This window comes from Ischnura elegans, chromosome 9 (genome assembly GCF_921293095.1).
Source record: "Ischnura elegans chromosome 9, ioIscEleg1.1, whole genome shotgun sequence".
Lineage (NCBI taxonomy): Eukaryota > Metazoa > Arthropoda > Insecta > Odonata > Coenagrionidae > Ischnura > Ischnura elegans.
This window is the reverse complement of record NC_060254.1, coordinates 41,535,206-41,558,532: the sequence shown is the minus strand read 5'-3', so window position 1 is coordinate 41,558,532 and position 23,327 is coordinate 41,535,206. Positions and strand designations below refer to the sequence as shown.

The 23,327-nt window shown below is 37.6% G+C and overlaps 1 protein-coding gene across 3 annotated transcripts in view; it reads left to right on the top strand.

The window, feature by feature from the left end:
• LOC124165576 (tensin-2) overlaps nucleotides 1-23,327 on the top strand; it is a 297,177-nt gene that overhangs the window by 194,842 nt on the left and 79,008 nt on the right. For all 3 annotated transcript variants that reach the window (XM_046543032.1, XM_046543031.1, XM_046543034.1), the window contains 5 exons: nucleotides 10,861-11,107; nucleotides 13,965-14,134; nucleotides 15,055-15,245; nucleotides 17,303-17,458; nucleotides 19,567-20,153. In XM_046543032.1, the coding sequence (XP_046398988.1) occupies nucleotides 10,861-11,107; nucleotides 13,965-14,134; nucleotides 15,055-15,245; nucleotides 17,303-17,458; nucleotides 19,567-20,153 (1,351 nt within the window). The remainder of the gene's footprint in view (nucleotides 1-10,860; nucleotides 11,108-13,964; nucleotides 14,135-15,054; nucleotides 15,246-17,302; nucleotides 17,459-19,566; nucleotides 20,154-23,327) is intronic.

The window sequence follows — 23,327 nt, the reverse complement described above, 5'->3', positions numbered from 1 at the left end:
GCGCGCCGTGGCTTTTTACATAGGGTTTGCCCCACTTAGGGTCCCCCTCTGTGGTTTACCAGCACCCTGTGGTGCATTTAGGGCCGCTATCCCACGCCCCAGGGACCACGTAACACGGATCGGCTGGTCGGCCGTGGTGGTGCGTTGGCACCGGTCGCCAATGTCTGCGGTCTGGCGGCAGACCAGCAGCGGCGCGGCGTGCCTCCACTTCCTGGCCCAAAAAAAATGCGCGCGAAAAAAAGAAAATCCCATCTTGGCCGTGAGTAACCTCGCACGGCTGGATGCGTCCATGAATGAAACCGTTTCCCAGGACAGTAGCATAGCCGTATACTTGGACAGTTCTCTGTCCTTGCCTCCTCAGCTATTGTCGCTTCGAATTCGATGTAGATCAGGGCCGGATGAAAGTATTTGTTTCAGAGGGGTTTCATTGCTTTCCTCGCTGGGTCTGATTGACTTACTACGACGATAGCATTTGTTTTCATATTGTTCATTCCAATTGGAAATTTTATGTCAATCGCATTCAATAATCATGAAAAAGGAGAATATCAGGATTTAAAAAAATAATTTGAAGTTAAAATTTACTTACTTTTCCAGTATCCATAGCTATACTGAAGTTAAGGATCACAAAGTTGGGCTCAGGTATTGGTTACTACGTGTGCGCAGCTACTGTGAGTGCTCTGGTATATATCTACTCTGAGTGTAAATATACAAAAATGTTGTCAATAAAAATATTATCCAACCTAACACTTTCAGGTTTGATTATAATATGTCTATTGTCAGTAGTGAACCCACTCTGTAAAAATATTCTCAAAAAATATATAATATAATAATTCAGGCAGGTTCTTAGTCAAAGTAGTATTTTTTAAGCATAGGAAGAAATGGTAGATGACAGACGGGAAACATACAGGAAGTCCGAAATTACTAACAAGTGCTGTCTAACATCTGCACGCCAAAATTTAGCCTAAAGCGTTGCTTCGCAGACTGGCGTAGATTAACTCTTTGAATTGCGCGTATATTTTACGCATGATACTTTTATCCCTGTATTTAAAGTGTAGCCCAGCGATCAGAGCAAATATATTGAACTGATTCTAGCGATCCTTGCCTAACCTCCAAAACATTTATCCTTACTCTAATGCAAGTGATTGTCGGGGCAATATGTCTCTCTTCAGTAGTGAACCTGCTCTGTAAAAATGTTCTCAATGAAAATATATGTAGTCGTCTTCCAACGTGCATTTTTTATGTTAATGCGACATTTCTATAGTTCAGGTAGGCTCTAAGTCAAAGTAGTATTTTTTTGCCTAAGGAAGAGATTTTGGAGTGTGTATTTGAACTGATTCTAGCGTTCCCTGCAAAGCCTCCATAACATTTCTCTCTCCTCTAATGCAAGCGCTTGTCGGCAATATGTCTCTCGTCAGTAGTGAACCCACTCTGCAATCAGTCTAAGCTTGACGAGAACAAATCTCCCTCCCCCCACTTTGCGGATATTATCTACCCTCAGACAAAAGCAGCAACACCTCCTTGATACACCAGGCGCCACCCTTTTCCTGTACCCCCCACTCCCTCCATCTCTATGAGTCCTTATCCTATCTTACTTCTCCGTGACTCACCGACACTTTAGAAAAGCGCTAGAGATTTTTTCTGGGCCTTGCAGCTACTTGGAGCCTATTGAGTTCATTGAGCCTCTGAATGGGTGGAGCGAGGGAACCTCTGTTGTAATTCCATTCTCCTCCGCCGTGCCATCTGGGCCTTGAGTGCGTGACCGGAGTTTTTGTGCCAAATGTGGAGTAATTTCATGTGGAGCGTTTCGTCTATTACGAAAGAGAACGTCTGCCCTTGTGGGCGATATATCAACTAGCGTTGCGGAATGGTGATAGGACCTTTTACCCCTTCGCCAAAACGCTGTACATAGCGATATCTGTAATCCGACACACATACAGCCGAAATTAGCCGTATTATCGCAAACCCCGGGCTATTGGAAACGTACAGGAAAATAACACAATGCACAAAAGATTTTTAAGGAATAATTGTGATATTAAATACATATAATGACGCCAACTCTTCCTACTGCTTTGGGTATGCTGATGCGAGTACTGAGCCAGAAGGGGATGTTGAAAACAGTGTTAGAGGTTAGAATCTTGGGTAAACGAGGGAGATGGAGTAAGATAATAGGATTGTTAGATAGAATGAAAGGAAGTAGGCCACATTGTGAATGGAAGAGGGAAGTCCAGAAAGGGATGGGGGACTACCACAATACTTCTTCACTACTCCATGCAAACCTACCTTATTCGGTAGGATATTTAAATAATAAATCTGAATCCCTTCCTTTATTTCACGGAGGAGTCGTATGTATGGGTGGCAGAAATCGCGGTCTAGTTTAGCAATCTATGTGGTTTTTTCGTTAGATGCTTGCAGATGAAATAGTAATTTTTTCCATTCAATCCTTGAAATATCTTGTTGAGTATTGGTGTTTTTTAAGTTGATGAGTTATCTTTTCGAGTAGAAAAAATTCTTTGATCACCAAAAATAGATAAAAGTTTTGGTCGTTATGGAGGTAGGTACAAATTCCAATGTGCGTATTGCTGAACTGATCTCCAAGAAATTTACTTTTAAATATCCTAGTTGTATTTATGTTCATCATATAAATTACATCATGGCATGTCTGAAGTTGTGAAAAATATATTAATTCGAGTTCCAATTTGAAGTTTCCATGCTACTTCATTTCTGTACCTTTCAAACTTTTAGTTTTAGATGCTTCCTAGCCGTTGTTTATTTCACTGCAAAATGTATGCCTCTCGAATGTGCAAGTTTTTGTCAGTTGAAATAGACTACTTACTTTTCGCTGTAAATGTGTCCTGCAGCGAGATGGAGTGATAGTAAATAGCCGTTCACTTCGCTCGCGGGGAGGAACCAAAAGAGCTTAGCGTGGCACAGATGCTAATCGCATAATTCCGCCTATATGGTGCTCCTGGGTGATAAAGAAGTGCTGTTGTGTGTACTTGCCTATTACGGGCGATGAGAGATTGTTCAGTGACTTGCTGGCGGTGAATGACTCAACCGCATTGAGTTAAACATGTGGCGGTGAATCCGGTGCATTCATCTCTACGGTTCGAGAAACAATTTATCCCTCTCTTGAATGTCTGAGCATGGCTGTCGTCATTCCAAAAGTAGTCATCGAAATCTTCTTTAAGATCTCTTGACACCTAACTGTAGATTGTGCCGAGAAACTAAAGTGGCTATGGTTATTTATGCAAGCTCGTGAGTGAGTGCAGCAGTAAATCGAGCGACGCTATGAATTCATTTGATCCATGAATTGGTACGCATTCATCGATAAACGATGTGGAATGGTAATGCTTTTCTCTACGGTTGGGAAATTAAATTCCTATCGGGTTCTATTGATTCTACTTTGTCATTTGAAATGCAAAGTGTCTCCAAATTAGTTATGATAAATAATAATAAAGATAAAACAGTTTTTTTATTTCCACATATTTTATTTCTTAACCGATATATGTTTCGACAACATACTCTGCCATTATCAAAGTCAATGACTCAACCGCAATCTTGATAATGACAGTGTATATTGTCGAAACCTTGAGCGGTTAAGAAAAAAAATCTGCGTAAATACAAAAACTGTTTTATCTTATATGTTGATTCTCGATTTCCACAAGGTATCGCCTAAGACGTTAAATTCAATTTATGATAATAAGTTCACTTTTCAGTCTTCTTATGTTATCCCTTTAGTCTCCCTTTCTTCTGGGAGAGAAAACGTATCTTTCCATTGTTGCAATAAAATAGCGTGATTCATAGGCATTGATAGATGATAGATTATAGAAAATAGATTGATATAAAATGGTCCCTATTTATTTATTGCTCTCAAATAATGTTAAAGAGGTATCCAATAGTTTTTTTCTGGAAGAATTTTGATATTTTTGTTCTAATTTTTACGGAGATGAATACAGATATAAGTTTCAACTGAATAACTATGAGTAGTGAAATGGAGACAGCAGCAAAAGCCGTTAAAATACATACGTTAAATGGAATCAAATCGGATAAAAGCAGGCCAAATTTGATTTTGCAATGTATATCAATGGTTTCACACCAACATTTTCGAATAATTAGAATGAGGAACTTGCATGGGTCGTAGATTGCCCTAAAAACCATTTTGAATAAGTCAAATGGATACATAAGCTCGCGAAAATACCTTCAGTTTCTCCATTCAACATCAAAAGAAATAAAAAAATTGCATTTAAAATCGAGAAAAATTTCTCTGAGCCGACCACTGCGAGAAGACACCCGAGCGTTGCCGAGGCCAGGCGTGACGTCATAGGTGCCTAAACAACCGTAGGGAGTAGGGAAATACGCTGAGCGCATGGTGTAAAATTTGTTTTGAGGGAGTATTTAGCCGCTCATCGTCACTTTATTTTGTTCTGTTATTCTTAGGCAAGTTTTCCTATTGCTATTGTGCCTAGATTATTACTTGGGATATTAATAATGCGGCATCGGGATGATGAAGTACAAGCGTTTCACTTCGTATGTTTTAGTGATAAGAAAAATGGATGATAACGTTGCCACTCGTTCGAATAGTACACCTGAAATTCATCTACATCTACATAATACCCCGCAAGCCGCCTAAAAGGCGTGTGGCATGGGGTGTTAGGACACCAGCCTTTTTTTAGGACACCAAAAATTGATGCCACGACCCTCATGGAATTTGTTAAGACAAATTATTGCTATACGTCGGCGGCAAATCGAGTTGTAAAAGAAACTTGTAATACTGGAGGATAACGATCGTAAGCTGTGCTGTTGACATTAGAGTAACCTGTGCTGTTGAATTTGGCAACACCGAATTAACGGAGAAGGTAGTCCTATCCGTCCTACGGTACGAATTCACAGCAAAACAGTCTGCACACAATCCACATGTGAGATCGCGAATCTGTTCCGCTGCCAACACACACACAAGCTATAACCTATTTCAATAATATAGGTAAATCCATAAACAATATACTAGCATATACCATAAAAATATAGTGGGAAATAGACAAATACTCTTATCAAAAACTGGATGTCACTGTCACATTCTTATATTCATCATGTACAACTTACAATAACAGAACTCGTTATGATGAAAACAACTATTTATTCACTGATTTAAACCCTTAAATTAGCCCACACAAGTGACACAGGTGACTTTTCTCACTACTATTCGTTGAAATAATGGAATAACAAACTTCACTCACAGTTTTTATTTCAATAGCGTGATCGTGAAATGCCATATCTACGATGAACAACGGAGATTAGAACGCCAATGACAAATTTTACACTACTGTTAGACATTCATCGATAGCGTAATAGCACTTTTTACAGTTCAATCACGATGGAACACTGATAACTCTTGGCCGATATTTTTCAACCTTGTCAAACTTTGTGCATTACAACCACTGGCACTGTGATTATTAGTAGTAGCTTAACGGGAGATGTCACGTTGAAAATAACACTATTTTGGCACAAAAATGTTCCTAGATGTCTCCAATCAGCGAGCAAAAGTTGCATTGACTGGAATTCACCTCATAATACAAGCACATACAGTCCTAAACGACGAATTCTCCGGTACCTACGAATAAACGGATGAAGTTATTGTATATAAAAGCTAAGCGGACATTAGTAAACATCAAAATCGTTCTAATTACATACTTAAATGAATTATATGCCGTCGATAACATCAACTTACAATTAACGTATCCCCCTTCCAATGGCCGTGGCTCAGACTCCTACAACGATGTTATTTAGGTATTATAAAATTTTTGGTTTAACTGCTCGTTTTATATTTTATGCCCTTACTCAGATATTAATATTATAAATAATGCAAAATATGAGGGCTTCCAAGCCTCTATCGTCGGATATTTATCTTTAAATATAAAATAATCAACACGTCTAACAAACGAAGCTCTCACAACTGCTGGCAACTATTACAAACAATCACAACAATAGCTTCGCGTGATGTTTAGGCACCTTTGATGTCATCGAGGCTTCGTCGGCAGTGGCTTGGGGGGTGAGGGAGTTTTTCCCGCGCTTTAAAATTCGTTATATTTATCATTAAATATCTCGCGAAGGAAAACTCAGATTTACATGCGGTTTTCTTTGTTGTATTCAGAAAATAATTTTCTGTCCACCTGTGAAATAAAAAAAATCATGCAAGTTCCCCATTCATCTGAATCTGAAGAATATAATTTCTGTAACTCCCATATTATTTAGAAATCACGGTTTTGGGTGTTCTGGTCTGATAGGGCACCAATGTGACTTTGAACGACCCAAATTTACGAATACCCATGTGTGTGTCTACATTTTCATGCCTCGAATATAGCGAAACATTTCTCACCCAAGGGCATTTTTTTCATCATTGAAGGGCCCCTCAATCCTCATGCTCTGTGGGTCTCTTCTTAGTCGTTATTTCTTATATTTTTTTGAATTAGAGATAAGTGTTTTTCACTTAAACATAATTTCGTAAAAGTGACGCATAAGTTATTTCATCAGTATTTCATAAGACAAATTTCCTAAATCATATTGTGTTGGTGCTCGGCATTATAAATTAGTTGATTTGTTTAAACATTACTGGCTGATAATGCAATATCATACAGGTAAGTATGCTCTTTGGTACAGTTGGAATACTTGCCTCTTGATTTATAGATAGTCGATGATTGGTGGAATTAGTTATGTGTTCAACCAATATCATACATCTCTAGAAGATAGCCAATAAATTGGTAGTTGTTTCTCCCGCTATTTATTGCTTCCTAAGCTCTGTAAAGATGTTCGAAAACATCTTAGGTTATCCAACTTCCGTGATAAACACTTGCTAAGAAGACTATTTCAACAACCAGTTGATGGGTACTTATTTCTTGTCTGATCATTTCGTGTGGACAACATTGTGTAAAAAGTCTTTCACCCATGAACATAGCAACCAAATAAAAGCTCCTTATCCCTTAAATGCTCCTCATATGTGACTAATTGTTTTTGGGCCCCAATTGCCAAAAATTGGATAGCATGTTTGGGCACTAATACTCTACAGCATGTGGTGTGAAGTAACGCATGTCTGAATATGTACAAACAAGTTAAACAGATAATATGATCTTCTATATTCTACTTTTGTAATTTGAAGTGCTAAGTGACTCCAAATTAATTATAGCAAATAATTCACTCTTACGTCTTCTTGTACTATCTCTCCAGTCAACTTTACTTCTGGGATAGAAAACGTATCTTTCCATATTTGTAATGTGTTATAAATTTTCATGATTCAAAGGCATTGATGAAATTTTATGATGGATTGAAAATATTTGCTGTCTATTTTTTGCTTTCTAATTATGTTTCAATGTTATCCAATAATGATTGAGTATTATTTAATATTTCATTTCAAGTATCAAAAGAGAAGTATTTAACGCTTACGTCAATTTTTAGAAGTAATTTCTATTTAATGCTATAGATCAAATCAACATTATCAGTGAAATACATTTTGTGGGATCTAAATTTAAATATATTTTAGTAAATGCTTAATTTTACTTTTCATAATTTACTTTTGATGGTATTTGTTTTTAATGCGCTTGAGGGATGATGGAAGACCTTCATTGTGGCTGCTCTAATTTTTTTTACACCGTATTCAACTTCTCTGGAAAATGAAAATTCGCTAGGAATTTTTTAACTCTTATACCGGACCGTAATTGTGATTACTTTGACAAGATCGTGAATTGTAACTTCATCTGAAATGAGGCTGTTTTTGTGCGCACGGTGTGAGCTTACTGTCCTCGAAATATGCACTAGTGAGCTATTGGCACTACACACTACCTATCTGCGAGAGAAGGAATTAACTCCAGTTGCTAGAGAGTATTTATACAGACATATATGACCTTTGAAATCCGGATTTATTGGTTGATAATTATTCCATACCATTGCATTTCTGACTTTATGAGACAAACGTTTATCGAAATAACAGTAATAACTCTAATAATCGCATAAGCTATGGTGCGATAAGTATAAAAAGCACACTTTTCGTTGATATCGAGATACTATTTAGCCGAGTTCACTTCTTTTCTCTTTAATCTATAATGAGCTCTTTACCTGAGATGGTGTTTCTTTCATCTAGGAATTTGCTCGTGATTTTACGTACGAAATTTTCGGTGAACGTGGAGTCCACTCCGTCAAGGGCTCAGAAAGTGTGTGTTCTCCTAATTCATTGAAATCTCTTCGTAAAAAGTCAAAACATAATTGAAGAACTGCGGGTTCCGTACCCTGTAGGATATAATTTTATCGAATGAAGCTTATCTAATCGTGAGTTGGCTTGGATGATTTGAATTGGCAAGTCTCTAAGTAAAGGTAAATAAGGGTGGTTCAAAATAAGGAAAATAAAGAAGAAATCAAATGCCATAGACTGGATTAGTTTAATGAATGATGTGCGCGTGGGCATTGCTGCGGAATACCTACAGTAATACTCGTATAATATTAATCCTATAAATTTGAATGTGAATTATCATGGAATGAATATTAAGTAGGAAGCCGAGAGGTCCCCCCTCCGAAATGAGGAATTATATACGCCGCTGGCTTGGAGTAAAATGATAAAAGGTCTGAAATTAATTGCTTGAGGTCATTCAGGACGTTTTCTTCGGTGAAATTTCCGGAAAAGGGACTCCTACACTCTCTTCGTAGATAGACCTCCTCTTAAAAAAAATAATGAGGCTTGTGAATATAAAAAACGTCTGAATATTGTAGGTGACTAATATAGTGATTCAGATATGCGAGAGTTACACAAACTTCATCATTAACGTTGTTTAAGTTTTATTTCTATTTAAACGAATGTTATCAAAGTACTGGACAAGAGGTTGAATTACAGGTAATGCCTAATTTTTTTTGCAATCATAACATTTTATTTCTGATATAATATTGAAAATCAAGCAAATAAACTATCAAACGAGTATTCGCTGTCCAATAAATTTAATCTCTGCGCATAATTCTTGCTGCACGTATGCTTTCCGCTGAATGATATTCGTTCTGTGAAGATTATTAGTGCTTACATGTTTTTCTAATCATATCCATACCTTAATCCATTGAAAATAGAGGTAGCCTGTGGTTAGCAAAGATAAAATTTTGATTACAAAGAAGGCGTTCATCAGCAGTATTTACGATGTATTTTATAGATACAATGCCGTAGTGCGTGTTCTCTCTCTAGTTAATGTTGAATTTAAATAATACCTGAAAGTCTGCTCGTAAATACCAATAATTTTGCTTACCTACTTCTGGTACCTTATTTCTGTATGTATTTAAAACGTTATTGTAAACATTACCATAATGATTGGAACATGTTTGGTCAACCTACCTACGGCTTTACGGATTTTTATCGAAGTCATCCATTTACATTTCCTGCTAGACAGCTTTTTCGCTTGCCATTATTCGTGAGGTCTAGCGTCGTTTTTAATGTAGAAAGATGAATTATGGCGCCACTTGGCTCCTGCTGGGGATACTTTCTTGCCCCGACATTACCCATCATTCTCTCGCAAGTTTTGATGGGAGAAAATGGCGCCGTGCCAACGGAGATACAGAAAACTTTGCCATTTAACGCGTCTGCAGTGCATACCGTTTTTTCAATGTATTTGTCATGCCTATATGTTGGCGTTCTTGGAGTAGGTAAACGCTTATGTGCCATTAATTATCGGAGTCGCACCGAGAGGTTGGATCTCACCTCGAATACATCTTCTGCCTTTCCTCGTGGGTGTCGTCATACCCCGAATGTGATCATGTGCCGTGCCCTTCTTACCTCACCTCTTCATTTCCTTCTCGACTATCCTACCCGGCATTCCTCACGGACAGAAAATGCCACCTCAACACGAGATTGACTCGATGTTAGTGCGGTATCGGTGTAGAGCTCGCGCTAAAGGCGTATGGAAGGACGTTCATCGACATTGTCTTCAACAATTGCAATTTTGAACTGGAAATCGACCCTTAAAATTTGGATCTTGAACAACCTGGTATTTGTGAAGTGAACGCAAAGTTATCGTGACGTGAAAGTTACGTTGTCATCGCGTGTTTTCATCGATACAGTGCTCTTAAGTGGTCGCTGCCGGTGCGAGTGAGGAAACTATTGTATGTTTGCTATGAAGTGGGTGCGTATGAGGCGATGATTCTGTGGAATCATACATTAATCTGGTTTTGAATATGTTCCATCCAGTGTCTCGGCTTTACATTTTGTATTACGTGTACATTGGAGCTGCGGAAATTTGATTTGATAATCCACAGCAAATTAATTAGAGCTATGAGAGGCATCTAGAGGTTTTCCTTATGCAGGCACGTAGCCAGAGAAGGGAGCTTAAACCCCCCCGAAATATTCCACCCTGTAGCGACTACCCACGATACATCTGCTGAGGAGCCCACTAATCCAAGGGCAGTTATCCTTTTGCACTCCATTTAGTTAATTTAGATAGTTACATTTCGCATTGCGTGTTAATAACCAACGATGGTTTAAATTTTTAGCATCATGCAAACTAAATATATGGCCAAATTCTTCGTTGGATCTCAATCTAAATTAGTGGAATTTGGGATAAATTGATAAAATTATTTTATCGGCAAAAATGTGCAAACGCGGCAAAAGTGTTTTCAAACACGAACGACAAGCGCGGCTGGAGAACCCGGAATTTGGCAGTCATCATTAGTATAAAGCTGATTTAGTGAAATGTATGATTTTCAGATGCGTCCGAAATGACAACAAAAACATCAGTGTAGGCAAGCCGCATATTACCCAAGCTCCCCCCCCGATGCGAATATCTGTCTATGTGACCGTTCTCGTGCTCAATTTCTCATTCGCATCCATCGTCTTTTTTTCCGCAGGGGTGTTCGACTCCCGTTGCTAACAATGTGGGGGCGTCGGGGACTTTGCCCTTGGAGGCGAGGCCCGCCCGTGGCTGGGAGGAGGACCCGGTGCGAACGGGGCGGCCCGAGGCGGGAAAGAAGCCGGCAGCGGAGCACGCGTCCCCGCAGCCATTCTGGCTCCACCGCGCCGATGAGGTGGAGAAACGGAGTCCGGCTAAAGAACATACAACGCAGCAGGCGCTATGGCAGCACGGGGAGGAAAACTGTGAGTATGACCCGTGATCAGAGCAGAGGCGAATTTAACGGGAGGGGTCACAGGGGTCTTGACTCCCCTACCCCCAAAATTTTTTCAACAATTTTGCTTGCCATCACTTGATTATTTATTATTTCCATTTAAATTTTGATTTTAGGTAGAATCTTTGTGGACCAATCTAAAAAAAAACGTGCATTTTCTGTAGGCAAAATTTAAAAAAATTATTTTGTTTATATGCGAACCAAAAGTGTGTGATTACAGGTCTTCAATCATGCAATCTAATAACGTTAGTGGCAGAGATTGTTAGTAATAATTACACTGTTTATTTTAATTTTTACTTTTGTGCTGTCTACGGACATGATATATATGTCACTGGGCAAACTGTTGGGCAGTGCCAAGGACAAAATTAGTGCCGGGGAACTCAGCGGAGTATATAAACTCCGTTGCAATGACTGCAATTCCTGTTACATAGGAAAAACTGGACGGAATTTCAACATCCGGGCCAAGGAACATCGTTCATGTTTTATTAACAACAAAGAAACCTCGCACTTTGCCAAACACCTCTTGGATTCCGACCACACAAGCGATTTCGAACTGATAATCCTACATAAAGAAAACAACGGCCCAAGGCTTGACGCACTCAAGCAGTTGGAAATTTTAGTGGGCCAAACCTCACCCAACATAACATTAGTTAACGAGCAATTGTATTCTTACCATTCACCACTTTTCAATGTTTTTTCTGAGAAACCATTACGGATGCCACTCACCACTCCATAACACCCCTCCCCGTATTTCGTCATCATACACCAACCCTCGGCTACCCCGTGCAGTGACCCATCAGCGACGTACTTCCCAAACCTACCTTCCCTTCCCTTACCCCCTCCCCCATGCCCCCCCCTTTCTCCATCTCCACTCCACCGCCCCTCTAACGCCTTCAAGGGTATAAATTCGATGTACTGATACTTGTAATTGCCAGATGATGATACGCTGTATCGAAACCGGTCGCAAATATATTTTATTTTGTCAAACAGCGAAGTCTTTTCTTAACCTTTGTGCATCATGAGGAATATTGTGTTTACTCACGAGAAAAGTATGTTTTATGTGAACGCCCCTCTTCCCCCAGGGGTATCCCACACTCTCCGGACCTGGGTTATGAAACCCCCTCAAAATTTGATACTGTTTCAGACAGATGAAATGTATTGAAATATTTTAGATTAAAGGATTCAAAAAGTAGTAAACTAATAAAAATTGAAAACGTTTGATAAAATTAGGGGGGTCGTGACCCCTCTGACCTCCCTAAATCCAGCACTGGATGTAACTTTTTACAGGCCTGATCAAAACCGAGAGATGTGGAATCAAATCCTAATCAAGCCAAATCACTTTTTCATGTTGAATTTTGCACTTAGTGTAAGCCCCCAAGAGATAACCAGAAGTCTAGAAAGTCTCACATATGCTCTACAATTATATACACTGCAGTGCTAAGTATGAGAATGGAAATTAATGATTTTCCTTACTGTGGTTCCTTGTCGCGAAACCGCTAAAAATTTAAGTGTGAGTTGTTATTTTAAAATAATTTTTGGGGAATTTTTACTGACTCTTGAATCCCTCTCACTTTTGCGAGAGGGATTCAATACCCTCAAAATTTTTGTCTACATTGCAAACAGCTGTCCATAATCAAAAATTTAATCAGTCTGTTGCTAGTCATCCCACAATTGGTGTGTGGGACCTAATTGGTGATTGCTGGAGGTCTCTTTTTATGGAACAGTTCGTTAAGGGTTGCCAGAAGTCTTCAAAATCCCACTCATATCATGAAAATTTAGCTTTTGATTACCGTATGAGAGTAATTTCTAAAAATTTTTTTCAAATATTCTAATTTTCTTTAAGCATAAATATTTGAACATTGGTGCCAAAATATAATGTTGAAGCCTATATAATTCTTGCTTTATGTGGCTAAATTTTATAGCAGGGTTCATATTTTGCAATTACACAGTCATGCTAGATAAAAGAAGGTAATGTCTATGTACATTATATATTTAACTTCCAAGAAAATTAGAAGATAGAAATTGTTAACTCATTTCTCCTTCATAAGGTTCTCTTTAATTTCGTGTATTTTATATCCCTCAGACTCATGATAAAATGTAGACATTTGGGAAAGAGGGCACAAAGAAAGAAAATCGCAAGTGCTTAAAGATATTTAAGATCGTGTTTTTCATGTACGTTTTTCAATACCTTAAATCATTTTAAAACGTAAAAAATATCAATCATATTCAAATGTGTAATTAGTTTGGAGGGTGATCACTTCCTCTTCCAAATTCCTCTTCCCCCCCCCCCCCAAATCCCTTGCTATAATCTGCTGCTGATCTCTGGGCTTAGGGCTTAATTGGGAAACGCATAGATAGAAAACAATCATTTATTAATTCACCCACTCTGTAACAAATTTTGACAACTTCAGCAATATTGGTGATTAAAATATGTTCAATATAGCACAGTGGTAAACAAGAGTTTTGTAACTCTGTGCCAGTGGTGCCGACTCCATGGGGTATGAGGGGGCCCGGGCCCACTAAAAAATTCGTTATGGGTGAGAGGAAAAAATGTGTCAGGCTTGTCGATTTTTCCCGGAGTGTCCAGATATCGAGATTCTAGTTATCAGGGTTCTAATGTTGATCATGTGACTCTTCTAAAATGCTTAAAAACTTTAAACTTACTACTTATAACATATCCCAGGCAAGATCCCCAGTTTGGGCCCCCGTCATAATTTTTGTAAGTCAGCATCTCTGCTCTGTGCTTATAGTACTTTTTCCTTATACGTACTCCATGTGAAAATCATTAACCTAAATAATTATTTTTTCCTTTTCATGCATGTTTGAAGATGTCTCGATGGAACTCCAGTACATCACTGAGCGTATCATTGCCTTGTGGTTTCCCGTTAAAAAATGTCAGGAGGGTGGTGACACGAAGAGATCCATCAACGATACTCGGGAGAAGCTGATGTCAGAGGCTGCTAACATGCTAAGAATCAAGCATGGCGATACCTGTATGGTAAGTCATCAAAATTAAAACTAGTCCCCGCCTTTATTTGATGAATATTGCATTGCATTATGTATACCTAATATCTAAATGAATGGTTGACAAATATGTGATTGCACTTCCCAATGATATTGGATTATTCAGATGCAAGGGTGGATCCAGGTTTTTTTCCTGGGGGGGTGGCCTGACATGCAAACAGTCTTCTCATATTTGAGATTGAAAACAATATACAACAATTGCTGTACAAAATATTATCTATATTTTAATATGAAAGCTATCAATATAAAATTAAATTATTCAGCCACCGTAATACACAAAAAAATTAATGTAATGATAACCATATTGAAAAACTTATCTATTTTTTAAGTGCCTGGGGGGCATGTGCCCTTACCACCCTAAATCTGCCTATGTTCAGAAGGTTATTGATAGACCAGAGTTAGAATTTAGACATAAGATAAAATATGTAATCCTTCTGTAACTGGTTATTTTAAATGTTAAGGCAAAAATTTTCTCAGCAAAAATATGCAGGCAATGGCCTCCTTATGCAAATTCTTGTGAAGTTTCATTTCATTGCATTTTAATGTATCGTTGTTGGTAACTACTAACCATTTTAAATGATAATGTTTAAAGATTGGTTGCTTTTAAAAGCGATTATATACATTCCATTTCTGGGATTTCAAAGACATATGTGGTAGATTTCTGTGGAGGAACTTCTCCGATTTATTTCTATTTTTCACGGTGAAAAATTTTACCATGGTATTTCTTGACAGAATTTCATGAGTTTATTAAATATGTATTATAAAAAATAATTTTTTCTCATTATTTCCAACAGCTTTAGTTTGATTAAATTAACCCATACATTATTGTTTTATGGTCATTAGTTATATCCTGAGAGAGAACTCTTTTTCCATGTATTACTTCTATATTTTCAGATTTTTGATCTGTCCATTCCTCATGAGGATGACCTTGATTCCAGTTCTGGTTCTTTTGGAGTAATTTCTCAATCTCTTGGATGGCCAGGAACAACTTTGGCTCCTCCTTTAGAGAGGCTGTGCTCAGCTTGCAAGCATATAGAATCTTGGTTGTCCGCTAATCCTCAAAATGTTGCTGTTTTATACTCAAGGTACATTCTCATTTTATTCACATTTATATTTTAGGGCATGCCAAAATACAAAAATACATTCAGCTGGAATTCAATACTGTTGATATGGCACAATTATTGAAAATGCAAGTGATTATTATCTTTCAATTACATTATGAATATATTGAGGTAAATTGTGTTCTTCTTTATTTTTCCCATGCTCATGAAGAGGTGTCATGCAAGTTTTGGCAAGTTCCTTAGTTAAAGTAAAGGAGGAAGATTACTTGAACAAATGCAAAACAATTTTGAGATCTGGTCATGCTCTAGTGAAAACCTTGTTAAGTGAGGATATCTGTAGTCTGATAATAAGTTTATTCAGTGGTTGACCTTTGACGCTAAACTTGTTGAGCACCAAAGCTTCAAGGCTTGCTATGCAATAAAGACATTTTTCCACAAGGGGCAATGCTATGAATGGAGTAATAAGGGGTTGTGTCTATTTTTGGAAGAATGGTTTACCATTTTGGTTGGCAGTTGCTCTGGCACCAATAATTTGTGAGAGATCTCCTAAATCTGAAAAAAAGATATTTTTTGTGCTTTTATGGGAGATTTATTAACTTCTTGGAAAATCTATAGCATCTATTTTACATTGGACTAACCTATCTTACATCCTCTAAGTTATGTCAAGGATGCAAATTTATTGTTGGTTTTAACTATCTTCACTCTTTTCCCAACATTTCCTGAGGAATGTTAAGATGAAATTGTGATTAAGATCTAGAGAAGTCTTATTCTGTTCATTTATGATATTTATTTATGCACCATGTGATTTAATATAATGAAGGGTGTACGCATATGATTATTTTGTACTTATCCACAAAAATTAGTGTACATATACTGGACAGCTAGTTTCACTATATATGTAGCAGCATCTTGTACTTGAAGATTGTTTTATGCAGTGAAACTAGTTTTATGTAGTACTATAAAAAAATAGTGGGAAAGTACAAAATCATACAATGAATAAAAGATACGTCCACAAAGTTGCACCTGATATGGTTGAACACAAATTAAAGAGTTACCTACTTTCAGTGGCGCCGACTCCATGGGGCTTGAGGGGGCGCGAGCCCCCTCAAAAATTCGTTATGAGTGTAGGAAAAAAATGTGACAGGCTTGTCGATTTTCCCCGGAGTGTCCAGATATCGAGATTCAAGTTATCAGGGTTCTAATGTTGATCATGTGACTCTTCTAAAATGCTTAAAAACTTGAAACTTACTACTTATAAAATTTCCCGGGGCAAGATCCCTGGTTTGGGCCCCCCCAATATTTTTTGCAGGTCGGCGTCCCTGGTTAGAACTACAGCCCTCCGCGCTAGCCTTCGAAACACAACTACCGGGTAGTAAAGAAGTATCGGTGCATGCTTTTCTTACTTAAAATCGTGCAACAAAACTTGAGGGTTGCAAATGAAACAACTGTTTACTTTAATTCGTATTCACTTAATCTAACTGCATAATTAACTTCCGAGCACTTAATTTATTGGCCATAATTGATGATAGATTTTCCTATCCGTTTAACTAAGTCTCCTAACTCCGTTTGTAAGTCGGCACCCCTGCCTACTTTAAGCGTGGATCCAGGATGTTTTTTGGGGGGTCTAAAGGGTCTGACAGGCAGACGGTCTTCTAATTTTTGAGACTAAAAACAACATGCAACATTTACTGTACGAAAAAAATCTCTTTATTTTAAAATGAAAGATATTTATATGAAATTAAATGATTGAGGCTCTGTAAAAACACAAAGCAAAAGGAACGTAATGATAACTGTATTGAAAAGATTGTCTATTTTTTAAACGACTGGGGGGGGGGGGAGGGGCATATGGCCCCTACCCCAGCTAAATCTGCCTGTGCCTACTGTTATGAAAATTAGTAAGTGTATGTTTTGGCACTTCCATTATTTTTTGTGGATTTGCTGCAATTGTTTAATTGCATTTATCCAATTTTTTAATCCAAAATTTTTAGAAGAAAATTCAATTTATATGGAAATATAATTCAATGGAATATATTTTTTTAATCTCAGCAGACATATTTTAACTAAGATGGCATTAATTTTAGTGACCCCTGCAGTGAAGAAAGAATCGGTGTCATCATATTCGCCTATCTCACCTATTCGAGCATTTGTGGTAGTGAGGAGCAAGCCCTTGATCGCTTCGCCATGCGTCGCTTCTTCCAGGATAAGATAGGAGGATTGAAGAGCCCATCAAATAACAGGTAAATTTCTCTTCAGTCATTTATTAGACACACATCTATTTTATTTCTCAGATTTTCAATAATTTGAAGTTAGGTAATGGTGTCCTGATTTTCAAAGGCAATGCTAAGTTATGATATCGGCCAGCAACTGGTGGTCTGCAGTGTTGATGGTATGTTAATACAATTAAATGGAGTCAGCATATTTTTTATTACCTGTCCTGATTTGACATCACATGTGTTTTAACTCATTTTGCTTTCTGTTAAATTGTGTTTACACATTTCTGCAGTAGCATAATTGGGACTTGGCCTTGGGGAGAATTAGATTGAATAGCAGACCACAGCGGGTAATGATACGCTAAATTTTGCTTTACAAAATGAATGCATTGTAGAAAAGCATGGCAACATTTAATATTTGTTAAAGAAAGTTACAAGTCTTATAGTTTTTCACCAAAATAAAGGTAAAATATCATATTAGATAAGCATGACAGGAGTTCTGAGAGGATTCTGGGGGCTTTCTATCCTTCTCATCTCCCACAATAATTACACCACTTGGTATTCTTAAGATCAATATCGTCTTAAAATGATTATTATTATGAAATGTGTTGATTCTTTTGATTTTTCAATTATGATCTATCTATCTTCCCTCAGTGGTAAAAGAACTCTCCATCAAATACCTAAGCTCTAAAGACTATTTCTATTATAAATTTACTGTACATATTTTAATTTAAATACTACCTATATTGATCATTGATAACTGGGAGAGAACATTTCATCCTTATTTATTTATTCAATTGTGAGTTATTAAATTTTATTATCTACATATATATAAATATATACTGTGCCATGATATTCATGTGAAAAATTAAGACTATCATTTACTTTTCACGCTTTGGTTCATTCATTGCATGTAAATTAATGGGTATGCCTAATCTTCAGAAAAAAATACTTCAAATTAAATTTTAAAATATAAATGATTTTAACCAAAGGCACCTTCTTCAATGAATACAGCATGATATAGAGAGGCATTTTGACTGTTCAACACATATTTATCTTATTTTAAATAATGCAATGTAGAAACTCATCCATTTGTTAACTCTATATGAAGTCATTAGGCGGTCAACAATGCAGGAATATTTTTTATTTTAAAATATGTTGTACGTTGTGGGAAATATTACAGACCACTGCCATTCCAAGGGCAGATATGTCTTATCATTTGGTTTATTCAGAGCATATCTTATAGAAAAAATTATTTCCAAATTTTGATTTCCTCAAATGTACGTAGTACTTAGCTGAATACCATTTCTATCTTGATGTGTGTTAGTTGAACCTTTCTGTATAATGTAGCTAAACACATTGATTACCTTATTTTATTTACCTATTTTTCCTATAATTCCAATTAATGATTGTGCACAAAAATGAGCATGGGCATTTGGACGTAGCTCGTCATGGTAAAGTAAGAAGAGCCCCATAAATTTCATTTCATTTTATTCTAATGCTACCGTAGTGGTCTTGTGGTGTGCAGCCCCACTCGTAGGGGGACCTCAAGGTCGCAGTAAGCAGGGATGTGATATTAAGGGGTTCAAATCTGCCCCCCCTCCATAATATTTGGGAAAATGAGGTCTTTATTGTCCTCCCTTCACAAAATGTATCCCATTTCCAAATAATCCTCCCCCCCCAAAGTTTTAAAACAAATCTTTAATTAGCCCTTGTGACTCATGTAGACTCAGGTTAATTTTAAAGTGGTTCGGGTTGGTGCAGTAGCTAGAGTATTGGCTTCGCATCCCATGGTACTTGGTTTAAATCCTGGCAATTATGTAGATTTTTCATAGACTGCCCCATCCCTGCTTTAGAGGTGCATGGAGGGCACTCGAAGTGCAACACTCAGTTTGCTGGATAGAACATTAAGCAATAGTCCCGATGACACCTTATGTTAAGAGCAGGCTAATGCCGATACAAAGTTTCTCTCCACCTTTCCCTCCTTATTATTCCCTACGGTACAAATGGCCATAGCTGTTGGTCACCTCCTTCATATACAATACCTTTATTATAGATTTTTAAACTCAGAACATTATTATGAATGATATGTTATTCCACTCCCAACGATGACCTTTTTATTTTTCTTCCCACAGATATGTTGGATATTTCTCTGGACTTCTATCCGGTGATATTCGAATGAATGCAGAGCCACTTTTCCTCACTCACATTGTTGTTCATGGTGCTCCTATATTTAGTGGACTCAGAAATGGGGACTCAAAAAGTTCGAATGATTCAGGAATCCCCAGTGTTCCCAGTGACGTGTGTGGCAGTGAAAGAGATCCAGTACTGCTATCTCAGTGCATGGAGAAACAATCTTCAAACCTTTTCTTTTTCCTTAAAATATACCAGCAAGGTCTTACCCTCGTTTACACATCACCAGTGTACAAGTTGAACAGATCCACTAACCTGTTGACCATATCCCTTGAGAACCAAAACCAAGGATATTCGCAAGCATCATCAGTGCCACTTCACCTCCGGGGTGATGTGCTAATCAAAGGATATTATCTGTGCCAGCAATGCTCACCTGGAGGCAAGTGCCAGTGCAACGGTAGCAGAAATTCCCCTTCTTCACCACTACACCGTCACGTCATATTCCAGTGTCAGTTCCACACCTGTGCAGTTGCAAACCACTTGCTCAGATACTCAAAGAAGGAACTCGATGAAGTGGAGAGTGAAAGAGGTGAGCATCAGTGCATACATAGGTGATAATTTATATTATATGTTACATTAAGGTATGAAGGTGAATGATTCTTTGTGGAATTTCCATACGTAAAGCATGGCAAATGAAACAACTTTGTACTTTCCACATTTAGTATATGTTCCACAAATCCATTTCAACTATTAAAATGTCATTTACAATCTAGAAGAAAAACAGAGAAACATCCTAACCAGATCTTATATGTATTAGTTCTACATTGAATAGCTTGACTTGTGGGGGGTTATTACCTAAGCTGAGCTGTAGGATACTTATGGAATGTGAGATTTTCCTAAATTTGGCAGCGATACTCTAAAGGGCCTTGCTTACTTCTGTACCCCCAAGTATTTACACTATTTTTACTACCAATAATCCTCTTTACCTTCCTTAGTATAGACATCATGGAACCTCAAAGTCACCCATTTCTTCTTGACTTGTAGGGCCTGCCATCAAAATCACAAAGACTTTTAACGAGTTAAGGTTATCTTTTCTTTCATGAAATATTGTCAGACATTCTAACTATAATATTTTACCATCAGTTTGTCACCTCAGAACATCTGAGAGTCATACCAAATCACATGACATTAGTGGAAAATATTTAGTGTAGTTTAAATGTTTCTTTTCAATTTATGACTTTGAATTTGTGCTTTAGTCAACCAAGATAGAGTATATTACTAGCCATGAAAAAATAAGCTTTGATTTTTAAAACATAATTACCTTGGGTAGTGCCTGTAGGTTGATGAATTATGGAATTGACTAATTTTCTACATTATCAATGTATTAATGAAAATTTTTTTAAAAAGCCTTCCTCAGTTTAAAAGCTTTTAAGAAATACCTTTTACCATTACTTTAAATACCTTTGTAAAGGCAAAATAGTTCAAATAAATTAGAGACTTGAAAATATTAGCAATTCAATTTGTTAAGAGTGTCTCATTTTTAATGAGCTCAACAGATTCAGGCGTTATATGGTGGAAGTTCGACATATTTAAATAAAACTTCTTGTACCAGAGGATGGCTCTGTGAGCCGAAATGCATTGTACGCATTAAAATATTGTGAAAAAGTGCTACCAGTCTCATTTTTAGTGATGGTAGCTTTGACCTTGATTGTATTGTTCAGTTTTGTACTGTTTAACTACACTTGATCAAGTCACTGTAGAAAAATCTCAGAAAAATCTCAAAAGAGGTGCAAAAGATATCTTGTGCTACCTTTATTTTTACTGTAATGAAGAAATAATCAGGTCACATTCAAAGTTTAAGAAAGTTTTATATTAAATGATTATATACACATGCAAGACAATACCATTTTATGATATAAAAAAGTCACAATTGTGGTTCTGCAATATTTTGCGATGCGGGTGACCCTGCAAGGGGGGAAGGGGCATTTAGGGGGTGCCCCTGCACCCTCCATTTATATCAGCCCCTGGATCTACACAAGATAGAAAACTATCAAGCAAGAATGTTTTTACAGGAAATACATTTTTTCAAGCCTCATCTTTCAAAAATTGAATACCATACACAATACATATTAGCATGAAAACCGGGGATGGCAAGTGAAACGAAACAAATATTTCGTTTTGACGGAAGGGAAATGAAAATCCAAGGCCTGGGTATAGTTTTGTTCTCGAAATTAAAATCACCAAGTTTAGTTTTGACCCGGGACGAATCTATGCTCCCAGGAACGAAACTAAATTAATCGAAACTCTGCTGTTCAAAGCTTAGTTTTGATCCCAGAAGTTGAGGGGAGGGGGATGAGAGGGAATAATTTCGACCCATTACATTTGACATGCATGTGGAAAGGTTAAAAACCAAGCTTCAAAATCTAATGGCCAGTTTGTGTTCACTGTTCTCCTGCCTATGGTGAAAATATGAGTGCCCCATGTATCAAATGGTGGTAGGCTCGACCATGAGTTTAGCTCCCCGGGTTAAAATCCATTTTGTTTCGTTTCTACATTTCACTCACGGGAATGAAATTATTGAAATTTTACTCATTTTGAATTTCGTTTAGTTTCTATTGCCATCCCTGATGAAAACACTCATTTATCAGCTTTCAACGATTATGGAAAAAGCCTGGGGCTAGCTTGAGATGAACCTTTACGGAGTCCATTACAAGCGTATCAAAGGTGCTGAAAGTGCCAGTGGGAAGAGTCATTCCTCTTGAACTGTACTTGGTGTAGGTAACTCCTGAAACAACACTACTAGTGATTTATACAATTTTAAAGAACAGCACCAATTTTGGGGATTACGGTTTGAATTCTAACAAATATGTATTATTTTTCCTCTACGATATTTTTCTATATGATTCTCTTTGAGGTATTTGCCTCCCAGAAGATGAAGTAATGTTCTCTGATCATTTCCCAGCTGGGATGTGTTGAGTGATAAGGGTAAGCATAGACAAAATTTTGTAAATGGTTAAAATTGTTAGAAAACCTGGGGTTCTTTACAATTGGCGGTGAAAAGGCATGGTGTCATAGCATGGATGGAGTTTTGTGGGGGCAGTGGGAGCCTGGCCCCTACAACTTAAATGGTAATTTGCCCGAAAAAAAGTAGAAATGCCAAAACATTTTCGTCTTACATAGTCCTTAAAATACCGTTTTCTGTGGCTAATTTTAAACAAATTTCCAGCTGAGGGCCCCAGGACCCCCCCATTTCAATTTCACTGGAGGATATTCCATAGCACCTAAACCCCCAGCAGGATTGCTGCAGTGGCGGATACAGAAAAAACTCGAGGGGGGGTTGTGCAAATGATATCTTGAGTTACATTTACTTTTATCCTAATAAAAAAATAAGTAAATCAAGTCAAATGCAGAGTTTACGAAAATTTTAATTAAATTCATTACACAAATATACAAGAAAATTCAATCTTATTGTATAAAAAGTTTTAATTGTGGTGCTGCAATGTTTGGCAATACGGGCGGGCCCGCAAAGGTGGGGCGCACGCCTCCTGCACCCCCCTTCTGTATCCGCCACTGGATTGCTGGCCCCCAAACATAAAACTCTAAACTCCGCCCTCGTGTCGTGGTGGTCAAACGTCGTGATTGAGGACCAGAAAGTGCATTCTTGGTGCAATCCTGACTGAGGGCATGGTGTATCAGCCAAAATCATCAAAGACTCAGTGGTATACAGTTTGAACTTATTGTTAGTGGCCAATTAGGAGGTGGC